Genomic DNA, 16,918 nt, shown 5'->3' on the forward strand with positions numbered 1-16,918 from the left:
TGGAAAACAGCTTTTTCTGGTAGCCATTTTGTCGTTTTTGAAATCCAGGCTTTCTCTTCCAAATCTCCTTATCTTATTTTTCATAGAGACAAGGTTACCTTATGAACCAATCCATCTTTTATGCCTAAAGTAGCCTCCGAAGTTAATGTTAATCAAGCCATTAATTTGCCTGTTTTCTTTCCCAGCTTTGCTAACAAAGGAGAGTACATGCTTCATCTTTGGGATGTACATAGGCAACTACATTTTTATCTCCGCAAAACAAAAGATTTCAGGAAATCAGAACAATTGTTTGTCTTCTTCTCCCCAAACAAATTGGGCTCACCAGTTTTTAAAATTACCCTGGCCAAATGGATTACTGATTGCATTTCCTTTGTTTTCAGTCTGCAAGGTCCGTCCCTACCCAGATCTCCTAAAACACATACCACTAGGTCCATGGCTATCTCTTCTGCTTTTTGGTCTAAAACTTCTACTGACTGATCCTCATACCTTTATTGCTCATTACAAATTGGATTTGACTTCCAGGAGCAGAACTGTCTTTGGTTCTGCAGTACTCCAGAATATCCTTCCATGATGGCTATTCAAGGTTCATGCAGCTGGGGCAATGTGTCCCAATCATTGAGGAATGAATGAAAAGGACAGCATCAGATATTAAGGTTATGTACTCACCATATCTGTGCATTTGCATTGTACACTTTCATTCTTCCTCAACTCCTCACCCTCCGTCCCCCTTCCTTTCAACTCCTGGAGTGACCTTGTGGCTGCTGTGGAACGTCTTTTCCAGGCTTGAGCCACTGCTGTTACTTCAACTATGCTTAGGAGTAATTACTCCCAGGGCTTAAAAGGCAGCAAACTCAGTCTGAGGTATAGAAAGTTGACTGGGGCGTTATGGGTAGAGGGAAGAGCTCGTGAGATGGATGTAAGAGTCTTGTAAATGCGGCTGAGCTGGATCTAAAGTTGGATCCAATACAAACCTTATAATAGCCATATATAATTGCTTCTGAACCTGCTAAATACCCTCTTAACTACAATATTAACATTTTCTGCCATACCAAGTTCCTTCCCTTACTTCCATTTCTTTAAATTTCTAATCACTAATCACAAGCTGTATTATCTGTTTGACAAACCCACTAATACACATCTGTAGCCATTCAATTTTCACCATATACTAAATGCATAAATATCTTTTATACTGTAATAGTTTCTTTAATTTCATATTAATGCAATCTAATTAACAAATGTATGTGTAATTCTCAATGTATGTGATTTAATTTCTGTTCGTTAAGCAATAATCCATGACTGTGTGTGGGTATATCAGGATTTACCCACACACAGTTGTGGATCATTGCAATTATACAGAAACATTATTTAATAAAGAAATTGCTTACCTTTCTTAAATTATATGTTTGAATAATGGCTTATTAGTCTCCTTCCCAATTGTCTTCTCTTTGCTGACACACTGCGTGTGCATATGCAACTTACTTTCCCACACTTGCACAGTACATCCGTGCAGGAGAAACAATGGAGAAAGGAGCATCTCCATTACATTTTTTCTTTAACTATTAAAAAAATAGAAAATTTTACAAGGGACATTGGAAAAATAGGAAAATCAGGTATTTTTCTGTTTCTTTAGTTTTGCATAACATACCTGTTGTGGTGTGTCCTAGAATGCTGTTACCCAGCATATGGTAATATAAAGTCTGCATAATGTATATTACTCAGTCAATGTTTGTATATTGCTGAACCTTTTCTCTCTGGGTTTCCACTCAAAAATGGGTTTTTGACTAAACCCACTCTGACAAAAGCAAATAAAGTTTTATTCCCTGCTTTTAGCTACAGCTAAGAACTTTTTGGGCCTTTTTAACACAATGGACACTGTTGAATGTAAATGAATGTGCTCTTTAGATAATTAATTTGGTGGTAATAGAGGGAGACATTGAGCCTTGAGTAACTGTGGATCCAGAATAGTTAAGTGGCATCAGTACGCGGCATCTAGTGAGCTCTATACTTGTGGGTGCCTGTACTGTACTGTACTGCTTTTGGAGCAAACATTGAATCCAGATTTCAAAGAAAAACAGGCGACTGCATTACATTTTTTTCATGGAAAGCAATAGATAGATGGATAATTGGATAGTTATTTCTGTCTGTAAGTGAGCTGTCACCCCTTCTTAACCCCCCCCCCAAAAATAACATGTTTTTTAAGAAGGAGCAAGGAATGTTCAGATAGGGTGTCCACCCCTCTTTATAAATTGAATTAACCAAAAGAAAGTTGTTGGAATATGTCAGAATGTTATAATAGCAGTGATTGTCAACTATGCTACAGCGGTGGCATTCTAAAAGCTGTTCAAATGCACTCGTCATATCCATTGTTCTCCAATATTGCCATTAATTTTGGGGTTTATTTTTTTACTTTTTCCTGCATTTTTTCTCTATTGTAAAATAAGAGCAGTCACTGTGCTAATTATGCTCATATGTTAGGCTGGCAATATTAAAAGAAAATGTTTTCAACTAAATGGCAATTCAGTTTCTTTTGAGTATACTTTTACAGAAGGTATATAATTAATCCTGATCTATAAACTAAAGAGACAGATTTTTCAGAATTATGTTAACATAAGTCTAACAAGTGAAACACTTTCTAAATCTAGGGTGGTGAGGTGAGCTGAGATTGTTGGGGCTGCTTGTACTGACAAACTGATTGCACTTATATAGCAGAAATTAATTATGTTAATTTTTACTTGCACTTAACCTGGTTTCCTGTTGGCAGTAGCAGTCAGTGTCATTGTCACTAGTTCAGTATGTTACCACAGCCTAGGCAGTTGTAGTTATACTAACAAAAGTAAAAGTTTGCTAATTGCTTCAGTTACTGCCCGCAGTGTCAGAGACTACCCTCTCCCCACTCTGTAGACAGTGCTTCAGAAATAATAGTTGGACACCTTAGGTATTATTGAATCCTGGCTAAAGCCTAAGGATTCCATACCTCTGTCAATGATCAGCAACTGCCAGCTATAACACAACCAAAGACCAATTGGCAGGTCCAGAGGTACTTTGCTGTTAGTCATCAAAATATACTTCAAGCACACACCTTATATTTTCATGGATCAGTAATGACCATGGTCCAAGCTGACCAGTAAGTAAGTTAGTCATTGGGAGCAAATTTAAAATCAAAGTAGGCATTCTATACCAGTCAACAACAGTCTCCCAAAAATGTCTAAAATAACACTTTTTGACATCATTCCTTACCTGCAGTCTTGCAGTGCATCCCTAATTAAGGATTTTGAAATCAGAACATTACAAGTTTATGTGTAACTCACACAGTGGCCACTCTTTTACTTAGCTCATGCATGAGTGTACTGTCTTAACACTACCTCTGGTAAGCAGACTGCCTTGGACTTACTTTGCACAAGTCAACCAGATGGGTATCATTTTACCTCAGTCGATGCTGCATTAATCAGTAACACCTGTATGGTTTCAGCTATTTTTACTACCTGAGGCTACCCATGGACATAACACTACAGTTGAAAGTATGAATTTGTACAACCTTGATAAATAGAGATTTGCAAGGTCCTGACTACTAATTTGTGGTCCTGCTTGACCAAGCAAAAGACTGGTACATACTTTGCATAGCAGATAAGCTTGTATACAGTATGGGCAACTCATTCTGCAAGTATGGCTGCAGAAGGTATATTCAGCTTTATGATGGGTTTTAATTGCATCAAGATGTTTAAAGGTAAGGCAAGCAGATAACTGAAATATGTACCTACTTATACGCAACCCGTGTCTATTGGCTTTGATGTTCTTTCATGCATGTGATACATTCATTGCTGAATTAATACAGCATATTATCGACTTATCCTTAACCTCAGGAATTTTTCCAGAATAATAATAACTAAAATAAAAACACAATGTAATGGGGAAAAAAATGAGACACTGGCACTTTCCCACCTATCTGCGAAAAAGAGAGGAATTTAAGGAATGGGTAGTGGAAATTATTCAGGACCTGTTAGAGAAGATAGAAATGTCTTCTGAAAATATAGCTAGGGAGTGGGATAAAATTAAAATGTGTTTAAAAATAGGGTGGAAATAAAAGAAAGGGAGATATGGTTAAGAATTAACAAGAATTGTTTAGAGGGAGTGACAAATGTTAAAGTATTGCAAAATATGGGGAATCTCGCAGAACAAGAAGTGGAGCAATTGCAGAATGCTAAACAGAAAATTTTTTGAAAATAACTCTAGAGCACAAAATCTTTTAGCACAATGACTCAGGCAATCAAAAGTAGAAAGGACTGTCACTAAGCTTAGGGAGCCTCTAACAAGGAAGATAACAAGGGATTCTATAGAAGTATTAGAAATATTTCGAAAATACTATGAAAGACTGTATAAAGCAGAGAAATATTGAGATCAAGGAATGGTACAAATGAAAATGTTTATGGAAGAATTAAATATGCCAAAGCTGGAGGTAGATGAGGCTGAATTACTAACAGTTAAGATAGGAAGAGATGAGATAAAAATGGTGATATATAACCAATCTGCAAGAAAGTCCCGGGGAACAGATGGTATTCCTGTGGAAGTTTGGAAGCTAGGAGGGTACAAACTGATAGGAAGGTTTTGGTTAACAATATTGTAAGAGGTGGAGAAGTACCAACATTCTGGGAAAAAGCGATGGTAGCTGTAATACCTAAAGAGGGTAAAGAGACATCAGAGTTAGCTTCATACAGGCCCATTTCAGTACTGAACAATGATTATAAAGTGTTTGTGTTTAATGGCTAAAAGATTGGCAAAAGTGATGCAAAAATTGATAGATATTGCTCAATGTGGTTTTGTGGAGGGGAGGCAAACATTTGACAACATTAACAGAGCAATGATGATCTAGAGGGAAGCAGAATGTAAATAAATACCACTACCGTTAGTGGGGTCTTGATGTAGAGAAAGCATTTGACAGAGTAAGCTGGGACTTTTTGACCAGGGCAATGAAAGCATTTTCATTCTCTGATAAAATTATATAGTTGATTTGATGGATCAGAGGTGAAAATTAATGTAGGTTGGGTCCTCTCTGATGATCTCTGCTTCAGTAGAGGAACCAGGCAGGACTTTCCTATCTTCCTTTTGTTATTTGCATTATATTTATATTATATTATATTTAGCACCATTGGCAAACAAAATAAGAGACTCGGACACTCAAGGATATAATTGGTATGGTAGTCAAGAACAGCTGGCTCTATTTGCTGATGACATTATTTTATACCTGACAAAACCAGAAAGGGACATTACTGTGCTGTGGAACATATTGAGACCCTTTCAAATCTTTCTGAGATGTAAAATGAATGAAGCTAAAGCCAAGGCAATAGTGGCAAATTATGTACCCACATACAAATTGGGTCAGCAATATCCATATTTATGGGTACATGATAAAATGAAGTATTTAGGAGTATGGATTAAACATGATTCCGGTGTGGCAGCTAAGGATATCTGGGAAGAGACTAAACAAAAGATGATAATAAAACTGAGAAAATGGAAACTCTGTTATATGGATATAGATAGTAAGTTACAAGCAGGTAAAATGTTTTTAGTCCCTTTTGTCTTATACACAGGGCAGGCATAGGAGAAGTTATGGATAGCAGTTAATAAAGAGCTTAAAGATTTTCTCTGGGAGGGGAAGATGGTAAAAGTAGAGTGGGATAAGCTTATTCTTCCAATAGAACAGGGCAGATTAGGATTACCCAGTTTGAAGGGGTATTTCACATTTAAAGCTCCTGTATACAGCACAAGCAGAAAACTATTGTTTAAAGTGGAAAGAGATGATGATGAAGCTCAAGAAACAAAGAGAGACTGGTATTTTGGATGAAGACCTTTGAGAATAACAATAACCATACAAAATATTATATTTATAATGTAGCAGAAAGTGTTCTAAGAACTAAGCCAACATGGAAATGGAGAAAGGAAGTTTTGGCGATAGGGATGACTGCATTTAGGGATACAGACAATAGGGGGAGGGAATTTATTGGAGAAAACTGGCAAAGGAACCAAGGTATTGGGAGCAAATAACTAGAGAGGGAAAGATGATAGAATGGGAAGATGCCAAGAACTTATTTGGACTGCAGGTTAGAGATTTTCTTTCCTATGAAGGATTGATGTCAGAGTATAGGCAAAGAGAAATAAATAGTGGGGTCCTAAACAAAAGACCAGTGCTGGTAGAGTTTTTAGTAGACTCTAGAGCAAAAGTTTCTGTTAAGAAAGGAATAATTAGTAGAGCATATGAAATATTGCATGATAACTATAAGAATCAATTAAAGGAGGTCCGAAAGGCTTGGAAAGAGAGATTGGATAAGCAATTCACAAAGAAACAATTGGGGGGAATATATTTATTTCTCCCAAATATGCAACAGTCTCAAAGATTTAGGATCTTTGCATGGAAATGTTTACATAGGTATTTTTATACCCCAAGTAGACTCCAGAGAATTTTTTTGTTGAAGGTGTGATGGGGAAGAAAAAGATAACTGAGAACATATTTTATGGGAGTGTAATGAGTTTGCAGATGTTAAAGATTCCCTGTAGACTGCTCTGTCAGAAATGCTACGTGAGCATATTGATGTAACTAAGGAAATGATTTTTTGAGCTATGATAAAGAATCTGAATTGCCTAGACATATTAAGGCCTTGCTGGGTCTAATTATGATGGCTGCCAAAAAAGCAATTACTAGAAAATGGAAATCTTTATAGATATATTTATCTTTATAAATCTAGATAGTAAATCTATCACAGGAATCCTAGACTTGGATATCTTCTAAAATGTAATATTATATTGTAGAGAACGAATGAATTCTATCTGTTAGTCAATATGTATGTCAAAGTCTCTTCTATGGAAATTGTATGTCAAAAGTCTGTCCTTAAAACTATGTTTTGTAAAAAATTGTTCTCTTGGAGCTTTTCTCCCCAGGCCTCCACTGAAAATGGACTTGTAATCTAGTTGGAATCTCCCGATCAACAAATGTAAAATAAAAAAAAAAAATAATTGTGTCGATATGGTTTATTTTCATTTATATAAATATAAGATTGTCTATGTCATATGTGATAACTTAATAAAGATGTTTCTTGTCTAAAAAAAAATTGTTTTATGTTATGTCAATGTCATTGTTTCATCTTTAGACTAGGTTATCCCAGAAAAGGGTCCTTGGTCAGCCCATGTATCCAGTTAACAGATAAATAAATCAACAAAGAGATTTATGTTATAGCTTGACAGCTGATTGCATTTTCACTTGTGTAAGGCAATGCTTTTGGTAACTTCTTTGTAAAAGTTTTTACTTTGTCTTCATATTTTACTATCTGTTTTCAGGATGGGTGACAGGACTAACTACAGAACCAGTTCACAAAGAATTTGGACCAGGAGATGAAATAAAAATCAGCCCAGACATGCAGAACAAAATTGCAACCCTCAGGTAAACTGTGACTTCACATAAGAGTGCATTTGGCATACATCTGTCTTAAGTAATCCCATACAAGTAACAGCTTCAGAAACTGAGACATGTCTTGTCCATTTCCTGTTTTATTTCAACTGTGTTTATATAAGCCCAGCCAGTACTATTTACAAGTTTCTTTTTACCCTCAACTTATCAAAGTAGTACTACTTCCAAGTTCCTTCTTTCTCTCAAATTATGTTTTTACAGCATCGTCCTATGCATTGCTATGTTAGATATGCTTATTTCCCTTTATCATGCTTTGCCAACTCACTGATAAATCTGCTATGGCAGCATTTCCTGCTTTGCCAGTAAAATCCAGGAAAGCTAGCTGTGTAGAGCAGGACTGTAGCTGACAATGTAAGGCCTACCTTTCAAATCCAGGAAAGCCAACATGGAATAACAATGTCCTAGATAACAGTATATAAGGCCTGATTGAGGTAGGAGAATAGTGCTCGCAATATCTTGCTATCTTTGTTTTTTTCCTTTATAGGCTTTATTTCTTTCTTACACTAAACCACTTCTATGACCTGAATCACTTGAACAACTAGTTGTTTTCCTCTGGTTCTCTTTGCACCCTATATCACCCATTTTTTAGGTGGGAGATATGCTTCTGCATTTTTCAGACCGGCAGAGGTTTGCTTCACATATCCAAGCTATGGGACCACTGATGGAAGTGAGAGTCAATTATCCATCAAGTTGATTAGAAGAGTTCTCTCAAATATGCAACAAAATCTAGAAGATTTAGGATTTTTGCCTGGAAATGTTTACATCGATATTTCTATACCCCAAGTAGATTCCAGAGAATTTTTGTTCAGGCAGACAGCAAATGTTGTTCGTGTGATGGGGAAGAAAGAGGTAATTGGGAACATATTTTCTGGAAGTGTGGTCAACTGGTAGAGTTTAAGGATTCTCTGCGAGATGTACTGTCGGAGATGCTGGGTGGGCAGATCGGTCTGATGAGGGAGATGATTTTTCTGAGCTATGATACAGAATTATAATTGCCTAGACAGGTAAGGCCTTGCTGTGTCTAATAATGGTGGCTGCCAAAAAAGCAATTACTAGAAAATGGAAATCAAAATCTAAAACACCTATACTAGTAGTAGTGAATACAGTAACAGAGATAAAACAATTGGAACTGAGATCTTTAGAAAAGGGTCAGAGCAAACTACATATGAAAAAATGGGAATTGTTGGAACAGTATATACCAGGGAAGAATGAGGTTTAAAAGGCAACAGGACTTAAATGAGCTATGTTTTGTATGCCTGAAAAGGATTGGGTAGATTATAAGTGATGTATAATGTTTGCAACTGGTTGTGTGTTAGAATGGTTTGTGATGGAAAATGCCTGCTACTAGGATTGTGGTGGTGTGGTTTGTTTTCATTTATATAAATGCATGATTGCCTATGTAGTAAGTGATTGTTTAATAAAAATGTTTCTTGTTGAAAAAAGCAGGAATTTAATAATTTATGTAATGTTGCTTAGATTATATGATGTATAGCAATATATGTGAAGTATGTGCAAAGCCACAGTGGTGCCTCACAGCAAGAGATTCTCCTGTTCGATTTTCGGCTGGAGTGCCTTCTTTGTGGAGTCTGCATGTCCTCCCCATGGTCGAGTGGCATTTGAAAGACATGCGTGAATGGGCGTGCCTTCGCTGGAGGTTGGGTGTCGGGCTGACAACTCGGCACCATAAAAATCTACTGCCGATCATTAGCGGACCAGAGTTCCGCTGTGGTGACCCCTAACTGGGAAAAGCCGAAAAGACAAACAGCAATATATGTGAAGTATAATATTTGTTATGTTAATTATAGTTTGATTATTTTTATATGACTGTAAATTTTCATGTCACAAGCAATAATTCAGTAAAAGTGTTTGAAAAAAAAATTGTTTGAAAGAGGGTAAATTTGGAGGGAATTTTTTTTTAATCATAAGCCCTATTAGTCAATTTATGCAGTGTCCGAGAGCCATGGCTTGTGTCTTTCTACACAAATGAACTAATAAGAAAAAGGGATTTAGCTAGGAATTTCCAAATTGTGCATACAGGAGACATATTACACCCCCTTCCCCATAAAAGGCATAAGTAGCTCATGCTTGACATCATGATACACAGAGACATGTTCTATCTCTCTCTCAGTAAAAGCTATAGATCATCTAATGGCCTTAGAGTACACAATACGCATCCTCTTGATAAACATAAGTCTTTACTTGTAATACATTAGCTCCTTTGCCATATTATATAGAATGGGTTTTAGTTGTGGTACTGCTTTGCAACAAAGGTTTGTGCAGCAGTTGGAAAACTTAGCTGTAATGCAATACTGTGGCAAGCCTGTGTACCACATGATGGTAGTTAGTTCCACAGAGGTCAACTGTCACCAATGTTTATAGTCAGCACCCCTCTGTGCCGCATCAAGGCTAGTCGCAGAAGTCCATTCAAACAACTGCCAAAATGCAACACTTAATAAGCATCACTGCAGCACCATGACAGTCAAAACCCACTGGGATCCATCCATGCCAGTAACCTCCATTCTCTGCACATAGCCAAGCTGGGCCAGCACAATAAGTGTTCTCACACTCAACAGCCGTGGTTGACACTTACCATAGCAAAATACCCAGAAGTACATGGTGTTTCTTCTGGCTAAAGGCACACAGATCCTGTTTAGTCCAACTTAAAATAACTGCAGTGTAATTTTGATAGCCTGATGTGTTCTTTACTTTCAACATATTCCATTGTTGGGAACATTCTACTATTTGTCCCGTAATAATATACTTCTTATAATAAATATATTTTGCTTTAAAATGTATGCAAACCTAGGCAAATGTGGGCAGCCAAAGGTCTGAGTTGTAAAAATTGTTTTGATGTAAACATTCTTATAGTATTGAAAAAGCCTGTAGGCTTGATACACTGATGACTATGAGTGTTTCTAACCCTATTTTAAATAATAACATGTCTAAAGTCACATTATAGAATCTAAGGCATAGAAAGATCACCAAGGTTTAGATGGCGTCAAGCAAAAAATTGTAGCTATCAGCAATTACCTTCTCAAAAAAACACAGACAATAATTTAACCCTAGCACAGTACTAGCACCAGCATGATCATTGCAGCATCTCCCACTCCGTGTGCACTTCTGCCCATATGTGCGCACGCACACACACCCACACTGTGACACAGACATACATTAACTTATTCAAAATAAATACTTGTCCTCAAGCATTGTGGGTTATAGATGCCCCTGCCAAAATAAATAAGTAAATAAACCACAGATAGTGATTCAGAATACATAATTGCCCTCAGTGTAATGGAGCAAAGAGTTTGTGACAAATTTGCTGCACAGCAACACATGATATATGATTTTGTTAGACATTCTAATACCATTAAATCCATCGCTAACAGCTACGTTTGGAAGCTCTGCAGTGTTTCTTTAGTTAAATATCCTGTTTGCTTTAAAACACAGGCAGGCCCAGGCAAATGTAGGGAATCACGTGTATTTTATAAAAATAATCCTGTTATAAATAGTATTACAGTAATAAAGGAGTCTATAGATTTGTTGTATTCATTGTAATAGCATAAGTCAACAGTCAAATCAGGCATGCAAGTCTTAAGCAGAATAAAAAAAATTATCAGGTATTCCTTTTTCTGAGTGCACATACAGTCAGCTTACATCACAGGATATACACCATAAGACTATGCAGTATGATCACTGGCATCAGCAGTAGAGTGATAAATGAGAGACACTCCCCCCACACCTGTCAAAAAAAATGCAAAGACACAGTCGTTCAGAATGATTAACATCTCATTGTTCACACTTAGGATCATAGGTGTGTAGTAGGCTAATGGCCCTAGAGCCTTTACAAGCCTAGCCCATAGGATTAGCCTGGCATTGTGCCACTGACCTTAGTTCCCAGTGCCTCTGATGAGTAGAGCCACTGGAGTTATCCCCGGGGTGAATTTTCTATTTCCCATCTACTCATTAAGATTTGTGTTGAAGAGGGCCAGTGAGGTGCTCTGCTTGACATGTATGGGAAGTCTGTTCCATAGCATGGGCAGTCTCTGGGTTATGAACCTGTCCCTCCAGCATGTTCTGTTGATTGTGGTAATGAGATCAAGGTCTCTGGAGCGTGTGGTGTGGAGGGATTGTGATTTCGTTAGATATAGCATTTCTAACAGAGCTGGGTCAGTCATGGCTTTGTAAGTCAAGCAGAGTTTGCTTCTAAGTAGGAAATATGAGACAGAATAGTTGGAGTTTTTTTTAGTCTGTCCATACAGGACAAGTGTTTAAGGCCTAGGATTCTCTTTGTGAGGTACTTTTGCGGCCTCTCCAGTTGTTGCAGGTGTTTAGTGAGGTACATGCCAAATGGGGCATTGTACTCAATGAATGGCCTAACGAGGGAAGAGTAGAGGGATACAATGATCTCTTTCTTCCTGGATGCAAAACCTTAGTAATGAGATATGTCACATAGAAGGACTTTCTGACCACAGTGGCATGTGGTGGTCAAAAGAGTGGTTGCTGTCAACCTGTGTTCCCAGATCTCTTATAACGCCTTCTGTGTTCAGTGGACTACCATTGATGTGGTAATTCATGGGAACCGGATTTTTCCCAAAGGGGATGATGACACATTTTTTGGCATGGAGCTTAAGGCCATGGTTCTGACACCAGTCACTGGTCTCAGTGAGGCCTTTCTGTAGGATGTCGATATCACTTGGGGAGTTAATAATAGCTCCTAACTTGCAATCATCTGCAAATGTTGTCTGCCAGAGTCCCTTCGTGTTGGCCTGGACTTCAGAGAAGTAGATATCAAACAGGAGAGGACCCAGGACTGAACCCTGTGGGACTCCACTCATGACTGGTTGGCAATCGGACTTGGAGTCAGCTACTTTCGCACTGTGGGTTCTATCTGTGCGACAGTTTGCAACCCACCTAGTGATATAGGGGTTGATGCCTAGCTTAGTGAGTTTTTCTATGATTCCTGAGTGGGGAATTGTATCAAAGGCCTTGGCCAGATCAAGGTAGGCTGTATGAACCACCTTGCCTTCATCCACAGCTCTGGTGACTGACTCAAAGAAGTCAACCAGGTTGAGCAGGCATGATCTACCCTTCACAAAACCAAACTGTGTGGGATCCAGAGTTTGGCGAGTCCCTGTATCCTTGTTCATTAGGTCCATGATGATACGTTCTATAGCTTTGCATATCAGACTCATCAGGCTAATGGGGTGATAGTTCCCAGGGTCTGTAGTCATTCCTCCTTTGTGGAGAAGGATGATTGTAGCAGTGCGTCATTTGGTAGGGACAAAGCCTGAGGTGAGGCTGTGATTGAACAGGGCACACAAGTGAGGTTCACTCTGTAGTTCACGTAGAACACAGCCAGGGATACTGTCAAGTCCCATAGAAGCTGTATTCTTGGCCTTGGACAGTACTGTTTTAACATGTGCAGCAGTAATACTAGGTCCCTGGCAATCTACTGGTATTGTGATTGACACACAAACCTCACTAATCCAATCCCAAATAATTACAGTACACTAATCAAAGATTGATGTCTGTCATAACCTACTTTAATCATGTTTTGTATTGCAGAAAAATTATTTGTTTTAAGTTAAGCAAATACAGGCAAATCAAGGCCTATAGCCACATAGGTTTGCCTGGATTTGCCTCTTTGTTGAAAAAAATATTTATTTCTTGACATTTGTTAACCTGGAAAGTCCACTGGGCTTGAGACCTATTTTCAGTGGAGCCCCGGGGACAAAAGCTCCAAGTTGCATGAAAATCGTTACATGAATTTGTAAGGAACAATTAGTTATAAAGCAAGTGAAATAATACAAAAAACTGTCTAAACAGCACATGTGTTGTAAAAAGGCACAATACAGTAACAATGGAACATTATTTTGTTTTATTTTTTTTATTTAACATTTGTTAAATGGGAAAGTCCGACTTGGAACAAAGCCAATTTTCAGCGGAGGCCCGGGGAGAAATGCTCCAGATACATGTCTTTGTAACGTGGGAGGAAACCGGAGCACATGGAGGAAACCCACATGCACGCAGGGAGGACATGCAGACTCCACACAGAAGGCACCCCAGCCAAGAATCGAACTAGAGAACCTCTTGCTGTGAGGTGACAACGCTACCGCTGCACCACTGTGCTGTCCAACATTAACATTTATTTTATTTATTTATTTATTTATTTGCAGTTGTTTAACCAGGATAGTCCATTGGGCCAGAAGAACCCGTTTTCAATGGAGTCCTGGGGAGAAAAGCTCCACATACAAATTTACACACAGGTTAATTAAACAAACATAGATTACATAGGTTACATAAGAAGCAAGACTAAATTGATATACACACATAAAATGTATAAAGACTACATAGGTAAAAAAATTGTTTCAATCAAAGTTAAATTTTTTTTTTTTTTTTGAAACAAGAATTTGTAACCTGGGATTAGAGAGTAAGGAAGGGAACAGTGTAGAAGTAAGTGTAAGTCATGAGGGATGGGAGCAGGAGCATTCCCATGTGGAAGTTAGATAAGAGTGGAGTGATTTTTTAAAGGATGGGAGGCTAGAAGTGGTACGAATGGGCGGAGTTCCATAGGCGTGCCAGAGAGTGAGATAGGAGGTATTGTCCTGGGGGGTGGAGTGGTCTGTGCACTTCTATGAGGTTTTGATTGTTAGATCTGAGAAGTCTTTGTGTGTGATGCATTTTAAAGGTAGTGGAGAGAGAGGGACAGAGGGAAGGTTGGAAAATGAGTTTATGAGCATAGGTGAGCTGGGTGTAGGAGAGGTAGTTAGGAAGTTCAAGCCAGTTTAGTTTGTGAAGAGATTCACAGTGATGGGTTGAGGATTTGTTGCTAGTAGCGAATCTGGCTATTTTATTGTAACAAGAGGACAATTTGGTTTTGAGTGATGACTGTAGGTTTGTTAGAAGAGGGGCTCCATAGAGAAGGGAGGGTAAGAGAAAGGAAAGGAAAAATTATACAGATGTTCTTCATCTCACATTGCTGCAGTCCTTACATATGGGTAGTCCGCTGTCCTCGGTCGGCCGAATACCAAAGTATTAGGCTGACGTCGGTCATGGGCGCTTAGATCTGACATCAGAGCGTCAGGGTATAAAAGCGCATGACCGACGTCATATCCTCAGTCTTTTTTGCCGCATGGTCCGATGCAGAAGCAGCGTTGCAAGTGCCGTTCGGCGTTCTGAAATTTTCGTATTCTGAGTTTCAGACCGAAACCAAGTTGGGCTAAGTACCCCGTTGGGGAATATTTTTGTTTTTTCTTGCCTCAGTTAATTCCGGATGTCAGAAAAAGTGAATAATTGTATTTCTTGTGGGAAACAGATACCGCATAGAGATTATCACTCTCTTTACATTCCTTGTTTGGGACCGGACCACGACGTAGTCGGGTGTCGGTTTTGTGCTAGGTTTAATAAGCGCACTATAAAAAGAAGGTTAGATTGTGCTAGATTAGTCTTTGGTAAGCGGTGTAATTATAATATGCCGTCGGATCCTCCGACGCCCGCTTCCACGAAGAAGCGCAAAGACAAATCCTTGAAACCTAGACAGGTTGATTCGTCCGTTTTGGACGCCGGTCCTGCTGGAAGCTACAATGGAGCAGGTGGATCCGGCTGAAGGTTCTGTTGAGTCTCGGGGGGAAACTTTGATTTTGCAGGATGTGGCCTCACAGGAGTCAGGTCAAGCTGAAGGGGCCTCTCAAGTTACTGTTCTCCCTTCTATGCCTAAGGTGGTTAGGCCTTCTGCTACTATTTCTAAGGCTTTTTCTAAGGGCAGGTCTGTTTTGCCTTCCTCTGGTGTCCCTCCAGGTACTTCAGGGTCTGTGCCTAAAAAGCACATGCTTAAAATGGCAGAAGATTTGATTACTTTAATTAGAGGTTCTATGCCCCCTCCTGATAAGAGGCCCAGGGTGGAACCAGAGTTGGAAAGTTTGGATCAGGCCTCAGATGACTCAGACTCTTCTGCGGCAGATATTCAAGATTTTCCCCCTTATTCGGATTCTGATGCAGAGGATTCCACTCCTTCTGCTTCTCCTCCAGAGGATTTTTCATTTTCAGAAAATCTGCATTCCATGAGGGAGCATTTTAAGTGGGAAGGACAGGATTTCTCTGATTCACGGAAGAGGCTTAGGGAATTCTTATTTTTACCACAGCATAGACCCTTGGCTATACCTCCTGTTTTGGATGTTGTTCAAGATGTTTTCTCGGAGGCTTCCCTTAATCCAGATTCTTTGCCTCCTGCGCCAGTTAAACCGGACAGGTATTACAGGGTGCCTGAAGCTCATAAATATCTGTATAAAAGTCCTAGGGCGGTCCCAGAAACTATTAGTCAGGGGCCTAAGGGTGTTAGAGCTTCTGTTGTAAAGAATCCGGTTCCTCTAGATAAGGAAGCTAGAGCTTTGGATAGATGGGGTAAGAAGGTTTATACCTCTTCTACTTTAGCAATGAGGGCTTTAAATTGCCAGTTTCATATGTTGAAATATCAGAATTTCCTTCTTTCTCAGCTAAAAGCTAAAGTGGATGCTTTGGCAGAGGGCATAGAGTGTAAAGAATTGCAGGATTTAGTACATGTCTCTGAACAGGTGGGTAAGCATTCTTTGCAGTGTGGTTTTGATGCTGTACAGGCCTCTTCTAGGGTGGCTGCCACTGGTTCAGTTCTTCGTAGGCACGCCTGGCTTAAGGATCAGACTTTGTCCGAGCATGTTAAATCTAGAATTCTGGATGCCCCGTTACAGTCGGAAGTTTTGTTTGGTCCCCCTGTGGAGTTGGTTTTGAAGAAAATGGAAGACAAGGCTAAGTCCATGCAAACTGTTAAAGATTTTTTGCAGGTGCAACCTCCAAAGTTTAGTAGAAATTGGCCTACTAAGGGGTGGACCTACCCTTCTTCTGATTCTCAGTCTAGGGGTAGATCTAGACGTGGCAGGGGCAGAGCTCAAAGTACATTCAGGCCTAGAACTTGGAGTTCACCTGCACAATCTGCAGGTGAGGGCAGGGGCCAGTCCTTTCGTAAACAGGCCCAATGACCTGCATTTTCAGCTGCCAGATTCTTCTTCCCTGGCAGCTCCTTTGGGAGGAAAGTTAGCACTCTTCAAGCAAAACTGGCTTTTAGTCACCCAGGACAAATGGGTGTTGGACATTATAAACCGAGGCTACAAGTTCTATTTCCATACATTGCCTCCTTTCAAAGGCATGCCAGACGCTCCTCCTCGGCAAAGGATAGAGGCTCACAAGCAGATTTCTTTACTTCTTCAAATAGGAGCTATACAGCCAGTTCCTCTGTCAGAAGTGGGACTAGGATTTTATTCTCGCCTGTTTCTAGTGCCAAAGAAGGGGGACACGTGGAGACCAATTTTGGATTTATCTATCCTCAACACTTATCTGGACATTCCAAAGTTCAAAATGCTGACATTGCAACAGCTTTTACCTCTGTTGGGAAAAGATCACTGGATGGTAACTCTGGATCTCAAAGAGGCT

At 39.3% G+C, this 16,918-nt stretch overlaps 1 protein-coding gene across 1 annotated transcript in view; it reads left to right on the plus strand.

Annotated features, from left to right (window-relative positions):
- The window catches only part of BBS7 (Bardet-Biedl syndrome 7), a 1,778,061-nt gene that overhangs the window by 1,052,313 nt on the left and 708,830 nt on the right, over positions 1 to 16,918 (plus strand). Inside the window, exon 10 of the mRNA XM_044061529.1 lies at positions 7,327 to 7,429. Coding sequence (XP_043917464.1) covers positions 7,327 to 7,429 — 103 coding nt within the window. The remainder of the gene's footprint in view (positions 1 to 7,326; positions 7,430 to 16,918) is intronic.

This window comes from Protopterus annectens, chromosome 2.part0, assembly GCF_019279795.1.
Source record: "Protopterus annectens isolate FY-2018-M chromosome 2.part0, PAN1.0, whole genome shotgun sequence".
In the NCBI taxonomy this organism is placed as follows: domain Eukaryota; kingdom Metazoa; phylum Chordata; order Ceratodontiformes; family Protopteridae; genus Protopterus; species Protopterus annectens.